General features: G+C 42.3%; 1 protein-coding gene across 2 annotated transcripts in view; it reads left to right on the forward strand.

Annotated features, from left to right (window-relative positions):
* LOC111144920 (AT-rich interaction domain 5B) overlaps window positions 1-26022 on the forward strand; it is a 175631-nt gene that overhangs the window by 136877 nt on the left and 12732 nt on the right. For both annotated transcript variants that reach the window (XM_022499528.1, XM_022499527.1), the window contains 3 exons: window positions 4778-4982; window positions 6929-6981; window positions 16665-16762. In XM_022499528.1, coding sequence (XP_022355236.1) covers window positions 4778-4982; window positions 6929-6981; window positions 16665-16762 — 356 coding nt within the window. The remainder of the gene's footprint in view (window positions 1-4777; window positions 4983-6928; window positions 6982-16664; window positions 16763-26022) is intronic.

Consider the following 26022-nt stretch of genomic DNA (forward strand, 5'->3'; position numbering starts at 1 on the left):
ATCTCAGCTCTAGAACTACCTATCAGCTTGCATGGCCTCGAAGGATGTCAGCAGGAACAGTTTATTCCCTGTGATGTGGTTTGCAAGATACTGTAGGATGGAGTGAGAAAGTTTTAGGATCTTAGCCTTCAACCGAGCTTGCCCTGCTGCTATCTTAGGTTGGCCCCCTGCCCCATATCTCCACGGTGACATCATGTGTTTACCCCAGTATGTTTGCACCTGAGCCCAACAGGATGAATGAAGCTCCTTCCCATGTCATCTGGGATGCCTCTGGGAATTTTACAAAACTCATACAAATTGATCTGAAAGACCAGCACCTCCAATATTTCTCACCATGGAAGGCTGCCCAACAGTCACAGTAGGACCCACAAAACTGAAGAGAACAGGAGCCTGTTCTGTATTTCATGTTCACTGGATTCTTAGGCAGGATCGTAGTCAAACCTGGGTTTTCTAGGAGACCCTTTTCCCCTACCCCCATCAATGCTGCCGTTCAGAATCTTCACAAGGAGGTTCATCATCCTTCCATCATTGGTTTCAGTGGTGAGCGGATGAGGCACCGGCCACAGTCAGCCCCTGGGCACTGGTCTAAACGACCAGCTCTTCTCAAAGTCTTGGATTACAGTTCTGCCTTGGTCGCTTCCAACGGGTCTGGCAAGACCACTTCAACTAAAGGAAAGAGACTAGTAGGCATGGAGTATGGCGGGCTTGTGTGTTGACACCAGCACACAGATGGGAAGTCTCTACAAAATGAACAGGCCACCTCTGGGACCAGGACAACCACTAGAAAGGCATTTATGTCTTAAAGAGGTCTTTTCTCTTGAAACACTGTCATAGAGATTACAAGCCTGTGACCATCTGATCACTTGCTGAACTGGAAGCAATATTTCAAGTGACAGTTGGGCTTTATGACCAACACCTGTGTGACTGTGTTTTGCAAAAGTGTCTCAAACAGACTATTTCTAACCATGGATACACACCAGCTCCACACAGCAAAGCTCTCTAGACTGAGAACCTCCTGGGTTTGTGGTCTGCATGGCTGGAAGAGCAGTTCGAGTAATTTGCCTGTTGCCATCAAAAGGTTGTACTCTCTCAATGAAAATGTAAAAGCAGCTTTGCCAAACTCTGTTTTTCAAGGGATGGAGGATCTCATGGCTTTCCAAAGACAGCAAAAGTCACACGGGAAAGAGGCTACCAGTTCTCTGAAGATGTCTTGAAAGTGTCCAACCAAATCCTGCTGTTTCCCTGGGACCATCTTATGGCAGCTGATGTGGGCCCAAGCCCATTCATATGGTAATCTGTACAAGAAAAATCTTCTCAGTCCAGTCCTCTAATGGGAAACCCCCACAGATAGAGGGCAAATGACTTTTCACATTCTGTAGGCACTTTTGAAAGGCCAGAAGTATATTACAGGTGCTTTATACTCAAAAAGGAACAAAAAGAGGGAAACAATGGTGTGCCGTATGTTCTTTCCCTTAAATCACAAATATCCCTTTGATATTTCACAAATGTGATACTTTCATTATTTTCACTATGTTTCCTCCAGTTCCTCAGAACCACTCCCAGGAATTATCCTTCCTGCTTCACTGGAGGGAAGATGAGGGTCTCCTAGCAAGTTAATGACCACATCAAAATTAGACTAGCTTCTTCTTTCTTGCTGGTTCATCATACCTTGCTGCCCCCGTTGAGGCTGGATTAGTTATAACTCAGTCCAGTGAAGGGATGTGGTTAATATCAAATAGGTGGTGGTTCACTGAAAACATTAAATGTGGATTCTTTAATTAGCACTTCCTCAATCACTTTAGAAACCCCAAAGCTCTTAGTGAATTCAACAAGTAGAAGGTGTTCAGGTTGGGAAAAACAGATCTAGGAATTAACTGTCACCATCCAAATGTTGGGCATTTTCAAGATCAACATGAAGACCACCTCCTGTTTTTAAAATTGCAGGAGATTAAATTGTTAACTGAAAAAGAGAATATTTGGGGTAAATGTGAAAATATGTAGAAAGGAAGTTGGCCAGGTCCTAACCAGAAATAGAGTAATAGCCTAAAGGGCTCCTTTATGTTAACTCAAGAAATGTATGGAGCTAGCCGGAGAAAGGAAACCACTGCTCACCTCTTACCTCTTACAAGGCATCTGTTTGTCCCCACCCCCCAGCCCCAAAGAGGAGAAACCTGCTGGCTCACCCACCAAGGTTCAAGATGGAGTTCAGTAGGTGGTAGCCTGGCTTGCCCAGGAGCCTTCTCTACAAAGCAGGGAGTCTGAATGACTTTGGACCTGGTTTGTGCACCTGGTCCATGCTTTCCTTCTATTTCTGGATGCTTCTGCACAGTTTGAGGCAGAAGGTTAGGCAGCCTTCTAGACCTTAAGGGAAGGCTCATACTTCCTTAACAGTGGTGCTTCTGACCTCATAATATAAATAATGGCCCATGATCACTGCAAGTTTAAGACTCAGGCTGTTTTATATGCAAATCTTGTATCTGCTCCTGTTTGTGCAAAACCAGGATTTAGAGTGAGGCCCACCTGAGTCCAAAGCCAGAGTTCTGACCCCATGAGCCAACTACAAAATACATAACCTCGCCGAGCTTCATTTTCCTCAACTATAAAATGGAGCTAGATGCCTCCCTCTGATGATTGTTGTGAACATTTTGTGGACTATAGGAAGTCCACAGCACTGTATCCAGCTCATTGCTGGGCCTCAATTGATACTGGTTTCCTTCCCTTTGCTCAATATACAATAGAAGGAATGGAGCCCTTCTATGCTTTGGAAACCACCTAGTTTTATCTTGTATTCCTCATTTGATAGATCACGTTTCTAAGGTTTTATAATGCCTGGTGATAAGATGTGCTTTTAATTGGAAGTGTATTTTGACTCGATTCCATTTTTTTATGAGTGTCAGTAAATTATGGTGTTGATTACCACAAGAATGAGACCACCTGGCTTCAGATCCCAAGCTCACCGCGTACTAACTTGGACATGATCCTTTGGCTGTCATTCATCCCCTCTGTGCCTCAGTTTCCTCATCTCTCACGCAAGAATAATCACGTGCCTTGCTAGAGTTGCGGACATAAAATGAGATAACACCTTAAAAAGTGCTTAGAACAGAGCCTGGCTACATCGTAAGCACTCACAAAAGGCCAGGGCAATGCAGATTAAAACTGGAATGATTTTCTGATTTCAAAAGCCATTAAATTAGAGATTTCATCAGAACTTGAGACTCGATCTAAAATTTGGCAGTGAGAAATGATGACAACATAAAGTTTCACAGGATGTTCACCTTAATGTAATGTGACAAAGTACTCAAGTTTGAAAATATTGTAAGTAAAAATTCTACATGGAAAAGTGTTTTAGTCCCATTTGCACAGCCCCTTAAAAATTAAAATCTTATCTGGAAGCCCAGTTGAATGAGTTGTACAGGAAGTTTTATTTTTTTCCAGAACCAGTCTAAAGATATTAACCTCGCACGTTCGCTTGAGAGAATAAGTTAAAGAAAACCCTTGCAGGAGGATACAGTTCCCTTGTATAAATAAACACAGCCTTTTATATTCTTAAGGCCTAGAAAGGAGATGCTGAAGGGAAAGAGAAAGAGGGGTCAAAAATCTGAAATGGAAAACAATGTTGAATATGTGGGACATTTTTATTCATAACATTTCCCCAGCACTTGTCCTATTCTCTCCGATGTTAGATATGGAGATGTAAAGAATATCAGAATGTACACATTCCCCATGGGCTCACTTGAACTCAAAGTCTGACCCTTTGTACTTTCCCCTTTTACAATTAAAATAGCTCAGCAACTTAGCGTTATATTTAACAACCATCAAAGGCCTCTTGTAGAACATGGCAGTGAACAGGGAACATTAGGTTAGCCACTCAGTTTGCCGAGTTCCGTATTCTCCTAGAGTGTGGAAGGAACAACATCTGGCATGTTGGCCGCCATTAATTTTTTAATTATGGCGCTTTCCATTACTCGTTGTCGGTTTTTAGCTGACCTCTACTCTTTCCTTTGTGGCAAGTTAATATCGCCTATTACATTCTCAGAGCTGACCAAAAAGCCATTAAAGAGTGGGAATCTTTTGTTTCCTACTGAGGATGTATCTGGGCATCCCCCTCAAGTAACAGAACCCACCTTGCTGGTGTTCCTGATGCCAACATCTGCTGGCATTGACATGTTCTTTTCAGGTGGCAAGAAATAGTAGCAACAAGAAACGTTTACTGTGAAGAAATAAACTTTCTTCCATGTTGATTCAAAGTGTGCAATATGGGACTATTTATTAAGAAGACACGATTTTGTTCAATGACATTAACAGATGGTGCCCTTTGGGAAAATAAAAGTGTGTAAAGAGGCAAAAGAATGGTTCCACCAGACGGGGACACTGTTTCTGGTTTCCTATCAACATACTTGCAAGGACTAGAAGGCTGGCGTTGTTTGGCAAACTATGGCCCCTCACCACCTGTTTCTATAAATAAAGTTTTATTGGAACCCAGCCATACCCATTCACTTCTACGTCTGTGACTGCTTCTGTGCTAGTTGAGTGGTTGCAACAGAGATGATCTGGCCCCACAGCCTGCAATATTTCCTACCCGGCCCTTTACAGAAAGTTTCCACCTGGTGATCTGAGACAATTCATACTCAGTGTTGCCTCTACAAAGCTACTTCAGGGCAAAGTTAATTTACTGGCTCCCCCCTCCCACACAGTGAAAGCTGTCACTGGCTGTGTCTTTGTGAGTGCTCCAAGGTGGTACTTGACTTGACGTGGTGTATTTTTTCCCCTTTTCCAGGTGAAATGTGAGGCCAGGTCAGCCTTGTCCAAGCCGAAGAATAACCACAATAACTGTAAAAAAGTCTCCAATGAAGAGAAACCAAAGGTTGCCATCGGTGAAGAGTGCAGAGCAGATGAGCAGGCTTTCTTGGTGGCACTTTATAAATACATGAAAGAAAGGAAGACACCAATAGAACGGATCCCCTATTTAGGTTTTAAACAGAGTAAGTATGCTTGTTTTCATTTCTGAAAGATCAAAACTGCTGCTGTTCTTTAAATTGGGAAAAAAAATTTTGACTCAGGGTTATGTCGCAATCCTAATCTGGGGATGGTGCTTTCTCTCTGTTTATACTAAATCTACAAATCATCCAGCCCAGGAATTTTTCTCCCTGACCCTTTCCGCTACACTGTTCCCTTCTGGGGCAGTTGCAGTGAGATATTTATAGGCTTGAATCCACTGATTATGACTGGAAATAGACATGTTGAAAGTTTCTCATTTTCTGTTTTGTCAATCTTGAGAGTCTGTAACGCCTTTCTTCTGAGATAATAATATGACGTCACTTTATCAGGCCCAGATGTTGCCTGCAAAAAGGCAGCTTTAAAGAGGAGGACATTGAAAGGTGGACAAAACAACCAGAAAGAGAAAACGTATTTCCTAAGCCCCAAATTTGTTAAGAGAGAACAAAAACCTCACTTCTGAGGAAACACAAAATACCCAGATTTGAACCGAAAGCCCAATTTTGGATTACATTTAAGCATCGTAATGTGTTTTTAAGTAGAAAAGGAAACTCGCAGCTGAGCAGAATTCCATAGAAAAAAAAAGAGAAGAAACCCAGATCCGGTCCTGATTTCACAACCGAATATATATTTTGCCTCTGTCTGGATTTTGTAGCACACAAAGCAATGAGCCCCTGGCTTGAAGTAGTATTTTCTCCAAATGTATCTTCCTAGATTAAAACCATGTGTCATTTTGATGAAGAATGTCAAACCTGTATGTTTTACATAACAATTTACATACCTAATAGCAATTGGCACTGATTGCAAGAGAACACTCGCAGCCATTATAAACTTATATAACTACGAATGATTACAATGTTTGTCTGAAAACTGGTTGCTTGAAATAGAAGTAAAATTAATGTACTGTGAACAGCTTTGTTGCATTATGCATTGGTTCAGATTAAATCAAGGCCGAGGCCGGGCTCCTGATAGCTTTGAAATAGTGCAAGGTTCAACGAGGCTTTTCCAACATGTTGTGTCAAAGAGCTTTTTTTTTTTTTTTTTTTTAAATTTTATTCTTCATTTCCCTTACCAAGGCATTTCTTGAAATTCAATTTTCCCCTCTTGTAAAAGAGTCAAATCCATAGCAGTCCCATTCCATGATGTTTGGGACAAAGGAAGAAGGTTGCCAGCAATTTGGCATAATTGTTTAACAGCATCAACGTACGCAAACCCTGCAAAGGGAGATGTGTCCTAGAAGAGTATATATTCAAAACATCACACAGGCAAGTTAGGGGACTAAGTGGACTCAGGACTCGAGTCTTCTGTGAATGAGTTCTTCCTTCCCTTTGATCTGTTATGTCGCTGCAACCTCAAGGGTAAAATGGTATGTCTTCTTACTCATTACAAGGCACCACGTGTTAGTGAAATACGGTATGGGTTCTTAATATAGTGCTGCCTTCAGACATTCTGTTAAAAAGGTAATCGTGTATAAAAGTGGCTGGTATTTCTTGATTATGATAAGTTCTTATCTGAAGGAAGCAGGATATAGTACCCTTTAATCAATAGCTTCTTTCTAAGGGTTGAACAAGACCAACCCTAATTTTGAAATCTCACACTTGTCCCCAAGGATGCTGTTAACTTAGCTTCCCTGGGTGTGCTGATGGCAATAGGATTAAAACTGTGTTGTCCTTTATCCCCAGAGTAGAACCATTTCCGTATTTGTGACTGTTTCTTAAGAAATATTTTAAGTGGTAATAATATATCCTGTTGAATGCCCTTTGGCAAATTGTTTCCTAAGAACTTAGCTCTCTGGGGTACTAGTGTTTTGGGTTTTTGTTTTTGTTTTTTCTCTTTCTCATTGAAAACAAAACAAAACAAAATGTTTTGATTGACATTTCTTGGAAGTATGTTAATGCAATGCTTATCTAAATACTTATTGTCCCTCTAACAGTTAACCTTTGGACTATGTTTCAAGCTGCTCAAAAACTGGGAGGATATGAAACAGTAAGTGTTTAAGCAACTTAAATGAAATAATTTTGCAATCTAACTCCCCCACCCCTTCTCTGACCAAAACGGAGAAAATAAAAAGCTAACCGTCCCTGACTGCCTCCTCAAATGTCTCCACACTTTTGGGGGTTTATTGGGCCGCTTTTGGAAATGATCCCAATTAGTTCCAGGTTTGGCAAAATTGTAAACTTGTCGTAAAAACTACAAGTGGAAAACATATGTAACTCTCCCCTGTCAGGGAAATTAGTTGGGTCTGTAATTTTTTCCCATGTTGAGAAAGGGCTATTATTGTACAACAAGCCAAGATTGCATAAAAGAAATTTCCCTTGGCAACATACCTGACATCTGTTCATGTCTAATATGGGAAATGTATTAAAGGCTTTCAAAAGTAATCAGTATTGGCCATTAAGGAATAGAATGCAGCAGAATCTTCTCTTATTCTAGGGCAAAGAAGCTTTATTAGACAAGGGTCAGTGCCGCATAAACAGGAAGTTATCAAACTTACTCAGAACAGGCTCTGACACTCTTTATCAGCTAATTCTAACTGACAGGAACGGGTTATTTTTAGCCCACAGGAAAATTTGATGGCCACGGATTTTACAACATGTATTTCGAACCAATAAAACGTTAGAGCAACAAACTAAGATTAAAATCTTGAAAGAGGAAGAAAGAGCTGTATTAATATAGCACGCAGAGATGAAATCTGTAATAAAATCAATTGACAGAGGAAGATGTCGTCATTGGAAATATTTTCTCCTCCACACAATGATCAGATTAAGTTGTGCAGTTTCTTCTGCAATTGAATAAGAAATTATTTTTTTCTTTCTTCATGAAGTAACCTGGAATATCTCTGTATCATAGTAAAATGACAGTAAGAGACACAGAGTCAAGAAAATGAAATTCATTTTTAGTCCCACCATAATCACCAGTGTTTCTTGCCAGGTATAGCATATTGTTTCACAAACTAATATAATGGTTTGATGTCAGGGATTTGGAATGGGGAAAGATGGCAAGCATGATGTGATTCGGATAATCTGGTATTTACTGTAGAGATACCTGCTATGAATTCTGACTCAGAACTCTAAGATGGGAGTAAATGTGTGTGTAAAATGTTTATTTAAGACCTGGGATCTACATATCCATTCATAAAGCAATACAATGCTCATATGAAGTATTATAAAATGTGTGTTTCATAGACACAAATTTACTTAAATATTTGTTTGACCAAGCACCCTCTGTAAAATAAATAATACGATTTTTCACTTGGTTGGATCTGTGGATAGAACAAAGAGATTGACTTCTTGCCAAGGTGGCTCATAGTTTTGCAAAATCTTAAGCTAATTATAGCTTTTGTCCATATGAAAAAGATAACTTATTCAGAGCTAGTCTCATGGATTTAGGAGCCCACCCCATAGCCTAGATTTTTAAGTCTAATGCTTGATTTAAGAACAGGAATACACATTTATATGAACTGCAGATAAGTTACGTGATACTGCACAATATTATGAAATCTCTTTTTAAACCCAGAAATGTATTGTTGTTTACTGATAGGGAGAGTGCCAACAAATTCCACAGAATCCGTTTTTCCTGCTTTTGTATCTTCTGTATCCTCCCAAAGATCTGTTTTTCTCCACGCAGCAGCAAGTGGGTGTGGAATACACAAAAGAAACTTCTGATAAATTTCAGGGCACTGGCAGTATTCTGAACACATAGTATTTTTTCTCTTGCTGAATGAGTGAAGTAACAAATGACCACGCAATCAGCAAATCACCGGAACACGTATTTAATAAGTCTTATGTGTTCACGGCATTGTGGGGGATCCTCTGGAGAATGCACATGTATCTAGGACAGTGGTTCTAGTTGCTTGCCGTCCAGGAGAGACAGTGATTATAATGAAGAGACAAGGTGGAAAAAGATCCATTTGGCGTTCAGGTTAAGGACGATTTCATTTAGAAACAAGGGAAGAAGACTTGTGGCTCTCCTGCCTTCTGAGCAGGATTTTAGAGAATATTCGGAATTTAGACGTGAATGATCACAGCCTTCCAGGAAGAGAAAGCCAGATGGAGAAATAAAAATGTGGAGGTAGAATGATGTTGGACGTAGAGAGTTGGAGTAACATAAAGTCGGGTGGCCAGTTGGCTGGGATGCATGACCTCAAAGGCCAGTCCAGAGAGGATGGAGCCCTGTGAGAAAGGCTTTTGGATGGTAGCCCCTGGAATTCTGTAGGCTGGCTGGGGGCGGGGTGGGGGTGGGGTCAGTGACGCAGAGAAGATCGATAACAAGCTAAGTGTTATGTTTTGCCCCTCATTCTGCCGTCACTGTAGTGTAGGTGGAGTGAAGTAGAGAGAGGCTGGGATGGGGGGGCATCTGGGACACCAGATTGATATCTGCTTCCCATCTGGTTATGTACGAGTAGCAAGCCTCTTCAGCCAAGCCGCAAAGAGAACTGGCAACCTCTGGAATTGCTCCTTCCCTCCTCTATTTACCCATCAACTCCCTCATTGTTCATTGGGTCACTGCCATTCTTCACCCCCAATTTTTTCATCTACTCTGAGACAGTGAATCTACTTAGCCTTGTTAGCTATAAAATCTACATCCGGGGTCATAAACTAGATGAAGCTGGTTGGTAGGATTTTTCCTTCCTTCTTCTTCCCCTCTTTCTTCTCCCCTTCCTTTCCTTTTTATTTTTTTTAATGCTTCATACTACCTTGCTGTCCCTATAGGCACTGCAGTTGGCTACTCCCACGCTATGTCACAGCTTTTGAATCCCCCAAGTACAGAATACATTTTTCGATTGGTATATGTTGACCAATAAATGAAATTAGATGTTCAGCGATGATTCAGTTTTGAAGCTGCTCCAGCAGATGTATGCATAAGATCCCGTCTGAGGACTTAAGTTGTCATCGCTGTGTTATTGAAAGACATTTATCTGTAAGATTATCTGATAGCAGAAGCACATGTAGACTTGTCATTAGAGCTCAAAAGAGATCTTGGAATCTTCTAGACCTGTGGTTCCCAGAGGCCACTCGAAAACTAGGGCTCAGATTTTCAAAGGGGGACCTTTCAAGTATATGGATCTGTCTAGACCTCCACACTGAGACATTAACTGCAGTGGGCCCTGGGCCTAAGAACCGGAGAATCCTTTTTTACAAGCGCTCCGGGTGATGCTAATTCAAAGCTAATGGTAACAGTGACTGTTCCCACCTCACCTACTGGCTCTTATGGCTCCTTGCTGCACAGTGTGGCCCCTTCTTTTTTTTTTTTTTTTTTTTTTAAAGATTATTTATTTATTTATTTATTTATTTGACAGAGAGAGATCACAAGTAGACAGAGAGGCAGGCAGAGAGAGAGAGAGTAGAGAGAGGGAAGCAGGCTCCCTGCTGAGCAGAGAGCCCGACGCGGGACTCAATCCCAGGACCCAGAGATCATGACCCGAGCCAAAGGCAGCGGCCTAACCCACTGAGCCACCCAGGCGCCCCAGTGTGGCCCCTTCTAAGTCAAGCATCCAAGGTTAGAAAGTTGTCTTCACGCTATTACTAAAGAAGCCTGCCAGAATATTACCATTCCTTTGGCCCCAAAGCAGCACAAATTTTCCAGTGAAGGTTTTTCCATCCATGATAAGCCATTTTCATTTTGAATGAGGGAAAGTATAGGGTCCTTACCTTTTTTATGTTTTGCAAATTGGCCTTGGTGCAGAGAAAGATACTTGTCTTGCTCCGATCCAGACCCTCATTTTACAAGTGAGGAAACTGAGGCACAGTGAGGCGAAATGAGTTCAAGGGGACATCGCCAGCTTCTTCAGATTCTGACTTGCTGAGAGCTTTCCGTGCAGCTGTCACAGCCTCCATCGCATCACTGGAAGGAAAGGGGTGCATAAATGACCATTCTTTATGCCTACAATGCTTTCTCCCTAGTTTGGGTGATATATTGGGAAAAGCCTCTAACGGCCTACCATCATTAGTAGCATCTTTTAGTCGGGTCTTTATACCTGGCCTGAGCCTTACCTAACACACGAACTACTAGCTGAGATTTTTATCTGATTCTTGAGAAGAACGCGTGGAGTTAGGAGATGGGTCAAGAGGTCTGTGTGATGTAAACATTCAGTAATAATAAAAAATTGCAAGTTTAAAATTTGTAGATACATCTCTTCTGCTGTTAACTTGTGACTGGATAAAGACATCTCTCTGGAATTCCTTCTGGTTTTAAAAAGAGGCCATCTTAATTGGCTTGTTTTTGTTTGTGGTTATAAACTATTCCAAACCTTCTGGTTTGAATTGCGGATTATGGATTATTTCATCGCAGTCCTTCACAACCCTCAAATTGAATTTAAAAAAAAAAAAAGAGGAGCAGAAGTTTTATTTTAAGCCTTTAGAAGCATTTGACTAATGGCTATATTCAGTTCTCTTGGCCTCCTCTGCCTTTGCTGGAAATGAATTTTGTGTCTCTGCATCCTTAGGTTTCGAGACCGTAAATGTATTGAGTGGATTTGATTCCCTAAAAAACAATATCCCCACCTTTTGACTGGTTGGCAGTGAGGCTCCTTCCTTTACAATCGTATATCTAGCTTCTCCTCCCAAACATTTCAGAGCGGGGTCACCTACAGTTGAGGAAGCAGATCTGGATACAGTTGCGCTGATGAGCTAAAGAGGTCTTCACTTCAGTGTCTGGTGAAGCAATTAAAGCGTGAAGAGTAGCTTGGGGTATTACCAGGATGCAGTGTGTGGAGGGTGGTTTGCTAAAGTGATTTCCATTTGGCTAACCATGTGATGGTGAGCCAGAGGCAGTATTTGGAGAGAAGGTAGAGTAGGGAAATGGGTCTTGAGAAAATCATATTCTAGAGACAGAGGACCATGCAAGCGGTACCTTCCAAGAATGCCAGTTTAGCAGCTCCGTCTGTCCCCATGGCTGAGACAGGACCATTATTTCTCATCTGGAGGAAGAGGTCACATGGCTTCTTGCTGGAAGGATTAGGCTTTGATACCAGATTCTGGCTTTGACATCATTTCAAGACATCCTCTGAATCTAACCCTAGTACTCTGGATGGACAAAGCCTCTTGCTTAATTCAGAACTCTTGAGGCCAAAGATGATGTCATGTAGTTTTGAAAGGCTCCAGTTCCTGGAGTACTACCAGGAAAAAAAAGTCATCTTCCTTGAATTCAGTCCGCCCTCAAGGTGTCCCGAGAAAGAGGCTGTTTCTCTGAGCAGCCTGGGCAGCATTGCATGCAGGCAAATGTTCCTTTTGACTTCACATCTGCTACATTCTTAAGCCATGGACACACTGTCCTGCAAGATTTCTGATTGCTGTTTCCTAACCAGGCCACAAAAATTCCAACATTATTTCATCCCTGCAACCTCGAAGGTAAAGAAACCAAGGCTCCAATGCCATGTCTTAGGTTAAAATTGTTACCCAATTTTTTTTTTAATAGCAGGATATTTTCATCAAATAAGCAATAGATGGGACAGATTCCTTTCCCACCCCCTGGACCCATTTTCTTGGCAGAGATGTGGAGGGTTAGTTTCAGGCCACCTTGCATCCTAAAGAGCAGTTTGAAAACCACTACATTTGGAAGAAATGAACATACCTGAACATAATAGGTGTGCAGTGCTCTTCACAGTTTTTTGGGTCTTGCCCATACCAGGGAAGGGAGTAACTGTCAAGTTGTCTTCAAAGTGAGATGAAGTCTCCACACACCTAGGCTGGTTTGCTTCCCTTGAGTGCCGTCTGCTCAGGTTTTCATCTTGCTTTATGGTTAATCATATGAGGTTATGCTTCTTGCTAAGTTACAAACCCTTGAAGGTAGTAACTTCTCTTTCTTTTCATGATATCTCCCCACCCTCAACCCTCCATCCTTTCCATCTTTCCTCTCCACACCTCTGTACCTGGCCCAGTGCCCTCAATGGTAGCCAGTAGAAGATGGATTGAGGTCAGGAATCCCTATCATTTAGGTGAGGGTCTTGCAGGAGATGACAAGGGAAGTACAATTCAAGAAAAATAATTGCTTGTATGAATTTGGCCATTTTCTTCAGGAAACAAAGAGCCAGAAATTCTTTGTATCCTTAAAAACCTACAATAACAGAAGGTCAAGTAGAAATGTGACCATGACTGGGAGGCTCCAGCTTAACCCAAGAGCTAGTCAGACTCACCCCATGGCTGGATCAGACTATTTCCAGCTGAGTGGAACTGGGGGCTAGACACTATGAGGCAGACACTAGTTTTGCCCCAGTGGGTTTTAGAGATAACACACATTCGGGGCAACAGAATAAAACCTGAAGCAAATGCATACTTCGGCATAAGGAAAGCATATTAGTACAGGAGACACATTTATACAGGTGGGAGCACAATGCCCAGTAGCTTGGTCAGGAGGAGTTCTCGTGTTCTTTCCTCTCTCCTTATAGGGCTGTGGGACCCACAGTGGGTTTGGACAACAGGGGGAGTTAGACATTTCTCACTTTAAAGCCTGTGGACAGCGTTTGAATTAAGAGCACATCTGGACACAAAAAATGGAGAGGCATACCCAGGAGAACTGTGTACTTAAAAACATAAAAGCATTTAGCAGTTGGAAAGAGCACATTTTATGACTTTCCTGTGGAAAGAAAATATCTCAAAATGGCCTGATTCATCCAGGCCGGCCAGTGGAAGCTCGGTAAACAGGGACCACTTCCTGGAAGGCCCAGCCCTTGTCTTCGCTCCGGATCAACTCTTACTGGTAAAAACTGTATTTAAACCCAGAACTTACTAGAAGGGGCTAACACAGACCACTAACCAGCTGTGCATGGCTTAACTAATGCCAAGTGATACTGGAGGCTGGCCCCTGCTGCCACAGTTTCAGTCCTAGCATGAGGAAGATTATTTTCCTCCTTTTGATAATTCATTATTTATTCTTAAAGAAGTTTGTCATTTCTGTGATAGGCAAGTGTTGAACAGGGTACTACCCCCAAGTCCAGAGGATAGGTGTAGGAGTGGGGGCATGGTCAGTTTCCATATATTAAATATCCCATCATCGGTGGTCTTTCATTCATTACACTTTTCACAACCTGTATTATTTTGTTTATCTGTGTAGTCCCTTGTTTATGTTTGGTAATCCTCCCCAACACACACACACAAACACACACACACACACACACACACACACACACTAGGATGTGGTCATGTTGGGTGTTGGATCTGGTTTTCATTGTTGCATCCCAGATGCTAGCACAGCACCCAACAAGTGGGAGATGTTCAAGAAATATTTGGTGAATGAATGGCTGAGTGAATGGATGGATTCCAGTATAACTGAGACTTATCTGTGATTCATTGGTGAACATAATAGTGAACCTCTGTTCTAACTAGATACACACGTGGTCAGGGTAAAAGGAGCATAGTATTACTGGGTGGAAGTAAAATCTCAAAGCACTATGCCTAACCCATCCCCTTGGATTTTTGCTGACCTTGTGGCTGTGCTATTTCTTCACTAGTAAGAGACCCACAGCTCAAAGTCGAGACCTTGTAGCAGAAGCTGTGATTTCCATAGCCCTCTACTCACGGGAAGCACAAGGTCCCTAGATTCTGCATTAACACCCTGCTACACATGTGGGCTGTTCACCAGCTCATTCTGATGGGGAGGCTGTTTCGATGTAGTGAAAAGGAAGCCTGCTCTTGGGATCATAAGACATTTGTATGAGCCCTGGTGTGACCATTCCACTGCTGTGTGTCCTTGGGCAAGTTGGACAAACTCTCTGTGTCTTTCTTCATCTGTGATGAGATTCCTGTAATCGACCTCACAGGCTGAAGGGAGAATGAAATGGTGTCACGCTTGTGATAGTACTTCATAAAATATGAAACAGTGCACAGAAGAGATATAAGGATGACAAAAGGGATGATTTCCTCTGAAGTGCATGCAGAGACAGACCTGTTTTCTGGCCCTGCTGGACTCCCCAGGGCCCACACACCTCATCTGAGGGAGACAACTATGGAGGTGTGTTTCAAGGGGCCTTGGTGTGCTAAGGGCTTTGAGGAATAACAGAAACACGTGGGAGGGGATCCATTTTCGCTCCTTCCCTTACATAGATCTTGACTAGATCAGCCTGAAAGTGTACTATTTCAAAGATTAGAGGGAGATCGTAATTAAATATAAAATAATTACTGAAATGTGTATTTTGAGTGTTTTGAAAGGGGCTTGAAACCATATATTATCATCTAAACCAAGCTATAAATGAAAGAGGATATCTATTTTTAGTCATACCTGCCAGGAGATGCAAGAGGTGGTTCTGTCAAGAGAGAACTATTGAAACTCATTGGTTCAAGAATGCTTCCTGGGAAATTGAACAATGCAAACCTCCCATTGTCTCAGGGTCGAGAAGGGTTTATAGAAATAAAGGGGTTTTTATATAAAATGGAAAAGGTGCCATTTACCCTGTAGTGTTTTAACCACCCCTCCCCTCCTCCTTAGAATACAGGGACAGAGCCCCTGTTTGCGGATTGAGATCGCTCCCCACCTCCCCAGGGCTTGCTGCCTTTAGCCCCTAAGTGAAGTCGGCTTGCAGCTCTGCCAGTATATTTCAAAAGAAGCCCCGGGGCGATTGTAGCCACTGCCACTGCCACTGCCGTGGGCACTTCTGCCACACCCTGCCCACCCCCCGCCCCCGCCCCGCACATTCCAATAACAGAGTTTTCCTGTAACTCCGTTTAGAAGCATTCACAAGGACCTCAGAATGGGCTCTGTCTCCTCCTTGCAAGGAAATACTAGACTTGCTCGGATGTAGTAAATGACGTGGTTTCCCCAGATTAATCATTTGCCAGATCATGCATCTGTTATTTTGTAAAATCTTAATTTATGTATAAAAATAAAATTAAAGAAAGTGATTAAACAGGGCCGTAGTATGCTGTTCTGTAGACTGTAAGCTGCTCGGGTTCTAGTCACCCATCTCCCCAGTAGACATAGCTTGCATTTTCATTTTGGAATTTGTTCGTTTTCCTAGTACTGGATGGATCGCCCAATTTCCTGACCTAAGGGAATAAAAATAAACAGGTTGCAACATATACAGTTTCAGATTTGGGTTTTGTTTTGGTGGTTAGAGGAGCTGGCTGGCATAAAAATAAAGCCGGAGATGACTGCAAATTCCATAAGCAATTGGAACAATTGAATTAGTCTATGTAGTAATTTTATTTAGTGTTTGAAGTGGTCAACACAGCACACAGGTCAAAAATCAGAAGATACAAAAGCAGGTTTGGTGAAAAGCCTCTCTCTTTTCATATACCCTTGGCCGCCCATTCCCCTTAAGCAACCAGTGTTCATTCTGATTCATTTAAACTGATGCATTAGCTAAAATCTTATTTTATTTTGATGCTTTATCAACCCAACCTAAAGGATCAGAGTAAGAGTTTGTTCCTGGGGAGGGGGGTGGGGAGGTAGGGAGGATAACTACGTAAACTAGCCAGGGAGATGCCTTAGAGAAAATGCTTTAAGGGTGACACTATATAGCACCCAAAGCAGAATTCCACATTTATTGAAAAGAAAAGTACCACGAGTGAGATCCCCCTGTGAAACCCCGAGTCTCCCCACATGCTCATTTGGACTTTTCTGTCTCTGGGTTTCCAGAACAGACTGTCCTCTTCTGCCTGTTGCATATGTACTGAATCCTGGCCCTGTGAATCTCTTATGATGCAAGATTGAATCTCCCATTGCCATCTTTTCAGATAACAGCCCGCCGACAATGGAAACATATTTATGATGAATTAGGCGGTAATCCTGGGAGCACCAGCGCTGCCACGTGCACCCGCAGGCATTATGAAAGGTAAGAACCCCTCTCCTGGAAAGTCCTTGCCTAATTAAAAGCGTGTTCAATGCAAGAAGCTTCTTGTGAAGGATAAGATAAGGGGAAGTCTGAAGGACCTTTCTGGAAATAGAAAATATCCTCTGGCATTTTAGCTTGCATACTGTCTTGTGATTTTTTTAGGGGACATGGCTTTCTCAGGTTACTGGGGCTAAAATTAGATGTTCTTTTGGTTTGATTTTATCCTGTGGCCACCTATTTGACAATACCTTTTTATTTTTTTCCCCACAAGCCTAGATTATTCGATACGTTCTCCGTAGGTTCATTTGCTGTGAGAACCTTCCACTTCTGGAAATCCTAATTCTGCACTGTTACCATGGGGTTACCATGAAACCGTATTGACATTGAAATGGTTTAATGTTGAATGTACTAATATTGAAAAGTAAGCACTGCTTTAATAAGAAAATTGGCCCCAGATAAGATCCATTGGTTTTTCTCCCCATCTTGGTATTTCTTTCTTCTAGGGCTATGCTTTTGACCAAGAAAATCCTTTCTTGCCAAGCTTTGCATAGTTCAGTTTTCTAACACTTGCAGCTTCTCTCAAAAGGTGATGATCATGCAAATAAGAGGTAATGTGCTATGAAGGTTGTCTCCACAGGAATGTTCCCTTTTTGCATTAGGACCGTTGTTGCCCACAGCAGTGCGGGTCTGTTAGCAAATTCACACGTTATCCTTGCTCTCCACTTCCAGGCCATTCTTAATTTGTTAGGGTTGCGCCAACTTCTTCATCCCTGGCATTTCATTTCCCCGCTGACATGTTGACTGACTCAGCAACCTGGTTTCAAATTCAGAGCTTGTAAGATCCAAGCAGAGGGGTGTGTGTGTGTGTGTGTGTGTGTGTGTGTGTGTGTGTGTGGTGTGTGTCTGTCTGGCTGTGTATGTTTTAATAACGGTCATGGATGGAATGAAGTCAAGACACAGCTGAACAAACAGGCCAGTTAGCTTGCCAGTTTGAAAGGTAGAACAGAACTGCTAAGTGTGATGGCTGTTCTGTACAAGTCCATTAGCATGCCAACTTCGACCCAGATCACCCACCTTTGGATACTCTAGATAATGTTACCTAGTGGATCTCCTCTTAGTCATATTTTGTTGAGCTCAGTTGTATTTTTATCTGTGTTGCATTTAGCATAGAGCCTCTGTTCGTATAGCCATCCAGTGAAACTTAGAAAGTTTTTGTAGGTATAGTCATAGGAAACTAGGTTGGGTTTAGTACCCCATGAAAAATCCCCCCAAAGTAGTAGCAAGAGATTGCCTTACTTGTTGAGTGACAACCCACAAAGATTTTTAAAAATTGGTGACAGGGCTTAGACTTTCTGTCAGTATACTACATCTGTTTTTCAAATGTGAGCATTATTTCTCTCAGTATTTAATATAAAAACCTATGGACGTAACAGGGGCATCACTGAAATCCTAGTACAAAATAGCATTGGTATCTCAGGTGAGTGTTAAGTAAACAGCACTTAAGGGAACACATTCAGTTTGGTGTTGACTTTAAAGTCAAGGCTTTAATTGGAGCATTTTCATTATAAACTCCGTCTGTATTTTCAAAGGACTTGTATTCTGATAGTGAACATCCCCCCGCCCCCACCATACCTCCATCTGCAAATGTTCCCAACATCTGAACCATCAAACTTTAAGGACCAGAGAGTTAAAATTTGCAAAAAAAAAAAAAAAAAAAAAAAAAAAAGTGTATGTCAACTGTTAGCTCACTCACCCAGTTAAAGAATGAAAATTAATCAAACATATTACGGACATCGCATGGTCAAAAAAACAGATTAGGTTTGGGATGGAAAAAGGATAGGATCTAATAGTAGAGTGAATGTATGTGTAATTAACTCAAGCAGTTATGTGGATAAAAATAGCCTCAATCTTAAATGAAATACCAGGATATATTCTTTTGAAGACTGTGTACTTTGTTTCATGATTTACCTCATCTGGAGTAGTAGAATCCCAAATGCCTTCAGTCCGTCAAATTGGAAAATTCTAGTTGAGATCCCTCAAATTTAGCTACTAGGAAACATTATTTAAGATTCTTTAAAGATGCCTCTTCTCTCCTCGTTCTTGAGAGTAAAGGAGTATTTCAAAAAGGTTTGGTCTCCCACTGGATTAAATTTTTTTGAAAAGCTATGTCACCCACTCTTGCTAAATCTAGAATTTGTTGGGTCAGTGTGTATCAGTCAGGCTCCAGTAGGGAAAATAAAAACCACACCAGGTATTCAACAAAGAGAATCTACTGTAGGGAATTACTGAAGCAAACATTGTAAAGCACTACGTTAATATGGAGGAAATGACCATAGCCTCCCTAGGGTCAAGAAATAGGAGAAAGGGGGTATGGTGTTGCCACCCAGAAGTTTAGAGAGTATGCGTCACAGAGCTGGGGTTCAGATCCCTCCTGGGGAGAGGATCCCATCCAGTGCCGGTCGTTACTAAGCTCAGAGGTGGAGCACTGTGAAGCTAGGCTCAGACCTGAGGAGGCAGTGCTCCCTGGCTAATGCTGGACCTCAAGGCAAATGCCATAAAACTCTTCTGGGACTGTTGACAGAAGCTACAGGCTGGAACCAACTGCTGCTGCTAAGTTACTGTTGGGTTGGCCCTGAAATTCACAGCAAGCAAAACAGAAAGAAGGAGCCTTTCCTCCCTTCCCCTGGCCTGCTAGAGCCCCATTTGCAGGACCCCAAAAGGAAGACAGCTGACGAAAGAGACATGTAATCTGCAGAATCTCGGTCCCAGCAACACCAAGCAGGGCACAGAAGAGTAATCTGGGGCTGAGACAACAGTCAACCGCCAAGTGGGACCCCCAATATGGAAATCCCCGCACAGAGCCAGAAACCCAGGTTAGAACACAGTTGTCCCAGGGCGATCCGCAAGGGCCTTTACCCTTCCTTGGATATCCTTTCACTCGTTCACATTGCTGTGATCAGATGCAAGGGATGTCTTGAGTGGTGAGTAGTTAATAATAGTGAAGTACTAAAATTTGCAGATAATTGACTTTTTAAAAAAAAATGAGACTCCAGGGGGCGCCTGCGTGGCTCAGTTAGTGAAGCTTCTGCTTTCGGCTCAGGTCATGAACCCAGGACCCTGGGATGGAGCCCCCAGTCTCCCTCACCTTCCCCCTCCCCAGCTCATGCGCACTCTCGCTGACTCTCTCTCTCTCCAAGTAAGTAAGTAGAATCTTTTTAAAAAATGAGAACCACTTACAATTATACCAGTCTCACTCATTTTAAGCTGATCATGATCTGAAAGGAATCAGCCATGTTCCCATGTGCTGTGGTCTGAAGAAGAGTCTGGGGGCAGCTGCTCTAGCTGTCTTACATCTTACTTCTCTTTAATGGTTCTACCAGAGAAGGGCAGAGGACACTCAGATCCGTCCCAGGGACGAGAAACAGTTCTGCTTTGGTCAAAAAAGAAGCTGAAGCTCTTGGCTAAAACTGTGCCAAGGGACTTGGCAGATTTCTTTCCTTCTCGCTAGTTACAGGCTACGCTAACACAAAACAGACAGGACTAGACTGGTGAAGGGCCACCGTTTTCAAGAAGGTTCAAGAAACTGAAAAAGATCAGGATGTTGTGGGCAAACATCTAGTCTGGAGATGCCCATAGACATGTTTCAAACCTTTCCCATCAGATCAACAGAATGACTGCGTTCGTCCTGTGCAAGCAATCTTCTCGTCTCCTTCTTTTCACCCCGATATGCAGACGTGATCCTTTTCCTTTTTCCCTACTACCAGCTTCGCTTCCCTAGAAGATGAAGAAGAAATGAGTGATCTACTATACATTATCCACTGATTTATTTTTCATGTGGTGCGGTTCATGTTTCCAGTAAATGTTTTCATTTTCCAACAAGAAAAAAGTAGCCGGTTCCTCAGTAAATATTACTTGTATATTAGTTGGGCGCTTTTGGTTTATTAATGAGTGTAATAATGAAAGTGTGGGTTGTTGAAAAGAATCAATGGGTGTTTTTATTTAAGGCATAGCAGAAACGGTACAATGCCTATGAATGCATCATTGTCGCTGAAGGCCTGGCTCGTCCAAACTTGCCTCTGATTGGTCTAAATCAAATAGGCCCAAGCACTTCATAAAAATGTCTTTGTCAGCCTGGTTTTGCTTCCAAACCTATTCATCTCTGTCAGTTTTTAATATTAGTACCAGGCTCCTGGCCATAGTCCATTAGTACTGTACTTAATTGCTCATGTTACAGCTGATCACCAATATAAAAAGCATTAATGTTTCCCCATCGCGAGACTGTTGCTACGTGGATACCTCAAATTCAGCAGGGCTCATGAAGTGTGGTTATTCTGGAAACTTCTTCCTCAGGATTGATAGTAAAGTTACTATAGGTCGTAACGCAAAGAAAAATGCCCACCTCCAGCTGGGCAGGACCCTTCTAAGTAGGACATTTTCTTTCTTGTCTGACTCTCCATTTAAGGTGTCCCAAGTCACCTTTCTGAGGAAAGGAATAAAAAAAGGAAAAGGGTTATCTTTATGGAATTCTCTTGGCTTGATTTTATTTTCTGGAATAGTGATTCACTTTAAAGACTTTGTTGTCACGTGAAGATTTGTTTTCTTTTTTAGAAAAATATTTTTCAAGCATGTGCAAGAGGCAAAAAAAAAAAATCTTCACACAGAATACCAGATTACTGGTTTGAATTTTCCTGAACAAATTACATGGTGTACATCTGAGGAGCACATGAAGTTTAATTAAGGACAGAAAAGGGAGCATGAAGGCAAAAGGCCTTCATGATGTGCTTTACTGAGTATTTAGAAAATCAAGGTCATAAACAAACTATTTGTTTATACGGGAAATGACCAATGACGCTTCATCTTCTTACATACGTAATGCCCAGCTTCAAATTCTCACCTTTTGCTTTTCCCATGAGCATTCCCCAGGCAAGACTGACCTGCCGCAGGGTTGGGGTGCCTTCTTTTGCTGTGACCTGGGGTGATCCAGACCCAGACCTGATACATCTGGGCAGAAACCAAATGATGGTCAGCTGAACCCCTTGCCTTTCTTCTCTGAAGGTAGAAGGCAGAGCGTGGGAGGGTCACATTTTGAGTAAGTTAAATATGTGCATTAAGGTGAATGCCAAAAAGATAACAAGTTCTAAGGAACTCAGCTAATCATGTTGTGAGGAAAAAGTCAAGGGGGCAAGTAAGGTGAGTTACAGCTCTCTTTTTGTCTAGGACACGACGCAATGTCTTCTTGCTCATTTTGATACCCTTGAAGTTAATCAATACCCAACTGAGAAAGACATGGGCAAGTTCTCAGCATTTGAGATCTAAGTCCGTTAGTCAGCCTCTAGACCAGAACTCCTCAAGTGAGGCTTTCTGGCCTGTATGTGCTCTTGCGAACAGAGCAGTTACAGATAAGCATTGTTACACTTACATAGCAATTTGCCAGAATAATTTTATGTCCATTGAAACTAATAAAACATTGGGGCTTATATTTTATGTACCTTGCTTTAAATTTCTTTTTTCTACTAATTCATTATCATGAATTAGGAATTTTATGAAAGTCTCAGTCAACAACAGACAAGAAATTTAGAAATGTAGTCCTTCCTGGCAGATCGCGGAAGAAGGCTCCACACCACAGATCACAACCTCAGATGAGGGAGGTGGCTAAGTGGGTGCAGATGGCCAGGTAGGAGGGTAGGAAGCTGGCACACATGGCTAGGACAGAGAGGCCAAGTGGGATTAGCCAACACCACTGCCTTGGGCAGATGGAGTCTCAGTACTGTCAGACCTTCCATGATTTCTTGATAACTTTTATGTGAAGTCACCTGACTTACAAATACTAGATCCAATATTTCTGAAAATATTTTATACAAGTTAAAATAAACATACCTCAGGGTGGACGTAGCCTATAGGCTGCCAACTTCTGTGAGGACTGAGCCATCTTTGGCACTGGGCTATTCTAGTCTCCGTGCAAATGCCCTGTGGTTGGGGGGGGGCAAGAAAAAAAGCCACCATTGGCCGTGCTTTTCATCTAAACACTCTGCCACGTGCTGAGCAAGACATCTTCTGTGGCTTCCCGTTGACCCAACCTTGCCTTCTGAGGTTGACTGTTTCTGCGCATGCCATTTCCTTGGTGAAGAGCCTCTGTGAGCCTGGCTCCTCTCTCACTTCAAGTCCTCCTATTGCATTCAGCCAAGACTCAGAGCATGATTTATGGATTTTCACCAGCTTGGCCTGCTGTCATGTAGATGCCTCCAATTTGTGTCACTCAGAATACCCAAAGCAATTCCAGATGTGGCATATCATACTTCTTGGGATGTGGCGGTATCAGTCTATCGACATAGCCCAAGATTACGTTTGAAATTGGTAAGAAGCCCTCTCCCAGTGGCTGGTTTCTTTTTCTGGGGTGGGATAGTTTTGCCATTTGAGTGACTGCCTTTTTCCTTTGCTGCTGCCCTCAAGAGCCAGTGGGTGTTTTTTGAATGTCTACCACGTGCACAGCGCCCTCTGAGATGATGAAAATCTATAAACCACAGGGTCTGGAATCGGGCTGGCAGACAGTGAGGAGGGGCCCATGCTACTACATTCCTGGCAGAGATTGCGAAGGGAACACCATACTGATCTCCATGAGCCCAAGCTCAGCTTCAGAACTCCTCTTAGTATGGCACCCCAGGCCATTACTATTCATTAGAATCAGAAGGTGCTGTGATCCTTGGCTTACCTAACTTACCATACAATCTGACTCATAGTCCACACATACGTGAAGGAGGGTTAGATACTTCAGGCTATAAAAAATCTCAGGGAAGTAAGTAATTGACACGAATAAGTTCAACAGATATCAAAAACAGAGACTTTTCAGCTAGAATAAGCAAAGTCTTCCAGGAGGATCTAGAATTTGAACTAGATCTTAAAGAGTTTGGTTTTAACTTCAGAGGTCATTGTACATTGCCTAAATTGTTCCGCTGTAGAAATCAAGACCATAAAGATACTAATTTTTAGGACAAGGCTCGTGGACTCTTGCTTTCCCGGAGTCTCCCCAGTGCACCCAGGACAGCATCATGAACATATCAGGGATTCAGAAATTAGGGGTTGAATGAATTACATTAAATCAAACAAAAAGGACAGTTTCCTCTAGGAAATGTGTGTCAAGAGGTAGGGAATGAAGTGGTGGAAGAATCTGTCTGGTGAATACGAAGGCCGAATTTCCAAACTGGATACACAAGGCAGGTATTACAGTTTATATTCTCAGGCTTTATTGGCTGTCTTGCCCCAAAGTCCAGCGGGTAGACCATGCCCCATCCTCACCCATGAGCACGTGGGGTTGCCCATCTATGGACTCAGCTCCTTTCTGACCACTGGCTTGGTGGGAGGGGCTCTGGCCAATGGGGACAGCAAGTAACACGTCAGCACCACTGTCACGCACGCCCTCCCATCAACCTTTTCCCCAAGCCCGCAGAAGTCCTCCTGGCTCTTATCCACAGCCAGCAGCCTGGGATAATCGAGCAGGGTGCCGAGACTCAGGCAGGCTGAGAAAAACCTCCAGAATCTCTCCCAAAAGGACAGTCTGATAACTTCATAAGCAAAAGCCTCCCTCTCTATCACTCAGCATGCTTAAAATGCTCGGATACTTTCCAAAGCCTGGATAGTTCTAGAAACTTTTAAAAAGGAAAACAAAGCCCTTGCCAGGCCCTAGAGTAGAAAAACTGGTTTCTGTTTAAAAAAAAAAATAAATAAACAACAGCCTTTGGAAAAGTCTCTATTTTAAAATTCTTAAATTTGCCTCTGAATGCAAGTTGTAATTAATAGAAGTTAGAGTTTACACTCTAGAGTGTAAAAACACCCTCGGGCACAAACTGATCAAGTGTGTGTGTCATGCTGTAAACTACAGCAAGTTCTTTGTTTGACCCCCCCCCCCCCCCCCAAAAAAAAAGGCTTGCCAAACAGTTTTTCTTTGTCAGGCTCCTTTATTGTCTCATTTTTGTTTTCTCCCTACCTCCCCTCTACTCACACCTTTGAACCTGGCTCTATAGTATTTAAGAACGTTTGCAGGTCTGATGTTTTATTGATAGTTTTCATCAAGCATGAATTTAAATTTGAGAATAGATTAGGTGTCTTAGCCCCTTTTCTTTTTGATAAATAACAAGAGGTCTCTACTTATGATTTTCTGTCCTCAGGGCTTTATCATTAAGATTAAATAACTGTACTCGCAAGCATGCCACTGCACAAACATCTTTTCAATTACGTGAGTAGCAGATGCCTTCACAAAGGCACTATTGAAAATTCAGAGAGCCTCTTTCCAAAAAAAGAAAGAAAAAAAGGATCAGATGATAGAAGAATGTAATTGTTTACCATTAAAATATATCCTTAACTCTTCCACTGAAAACCTCTTGGAACATTTTGGTTTTATACAAGTTATTACAAAGTTTGATCAAACTAATAAATGTTTGGGGGAATTGTTGAACATTTCAGAAGCTCTGTAACCTGTGGGATCTCACCTCCATGGGAGTTAAATGCAATAGTTATTTATGTCTGTTTTTACATAACGGGCAGTGCCCGCCTTCATTTGTGGGGTGCTCATTATGTTGAAAACACTGTAGTTACATTTGTCCATTATTCTTGAAATAATAATGTTCACCTGCCCTTGAAATGGATCCATGCAACTTCATTCAAAGCTAGTCATTGTTTTCTCATTGAGAAGAAGAGTTGCTGCTAGCATCGTGGGGGGCTGGGTGCTGGTGATGGTCTGCATTCTCTGTTTTGTGCATGTATTTTAATCCGTGGGGCACAAAGTCAGCTTTCTTTAAATCCATCCCAGCTTTCTTCATTGTGGTCTTCAGTTGAAAGACAATGGGGCTAACATCAGTGTAGACCCTCTTAGAAGTGACATGGAGGCATCATAGAAGCAAAACACCTGAGGAGTTTTGTTCTAGCTGGGGAGGCCATGAGAACCTCAGCTGTGTGTGTAGATTAAGTGCTACAGGCTGGAATTCATGGAGGGTAGATGCTTGAGCTTCTCTTACCATCCACCAGCAAGTTGGACTTGATCCAATCACAGTTGCCACCTTTTAGAGAATCTTGGCCTAGTGATCCTGGCGTTTTGTAAGAGGAGCACTGTGCCCAGTGCCTGAGCCATAGGGCTGTTTCCCTTGTACTGGATTGACTCTTTGCGGAATGGCCTCTGAGAAAAGGAGAATGCTCACCCTGACTTTTTTAGCGCTTTGAGAACTTAGGGTTCCCTGAAGCCAGGGGTCATCGGTTCAGTATCTCCTTGT

This window comes from Enhydra lutris, unplaced genomic scaffold, assembly GCF_002288905.1.
Source record: "Enhydra lutris kenyoni isolate GAN:26980312 unplaced genomic scaffold, ASM228890v2 scaffoldscaffold12, whole genome shotgun sequence".
Taxonomy (NCBI): Eukaryota; Metazoa; Chordata; class Mammalia; order Carnivora; family Mustelidae; genus Enhydra; species Enhydra lutris.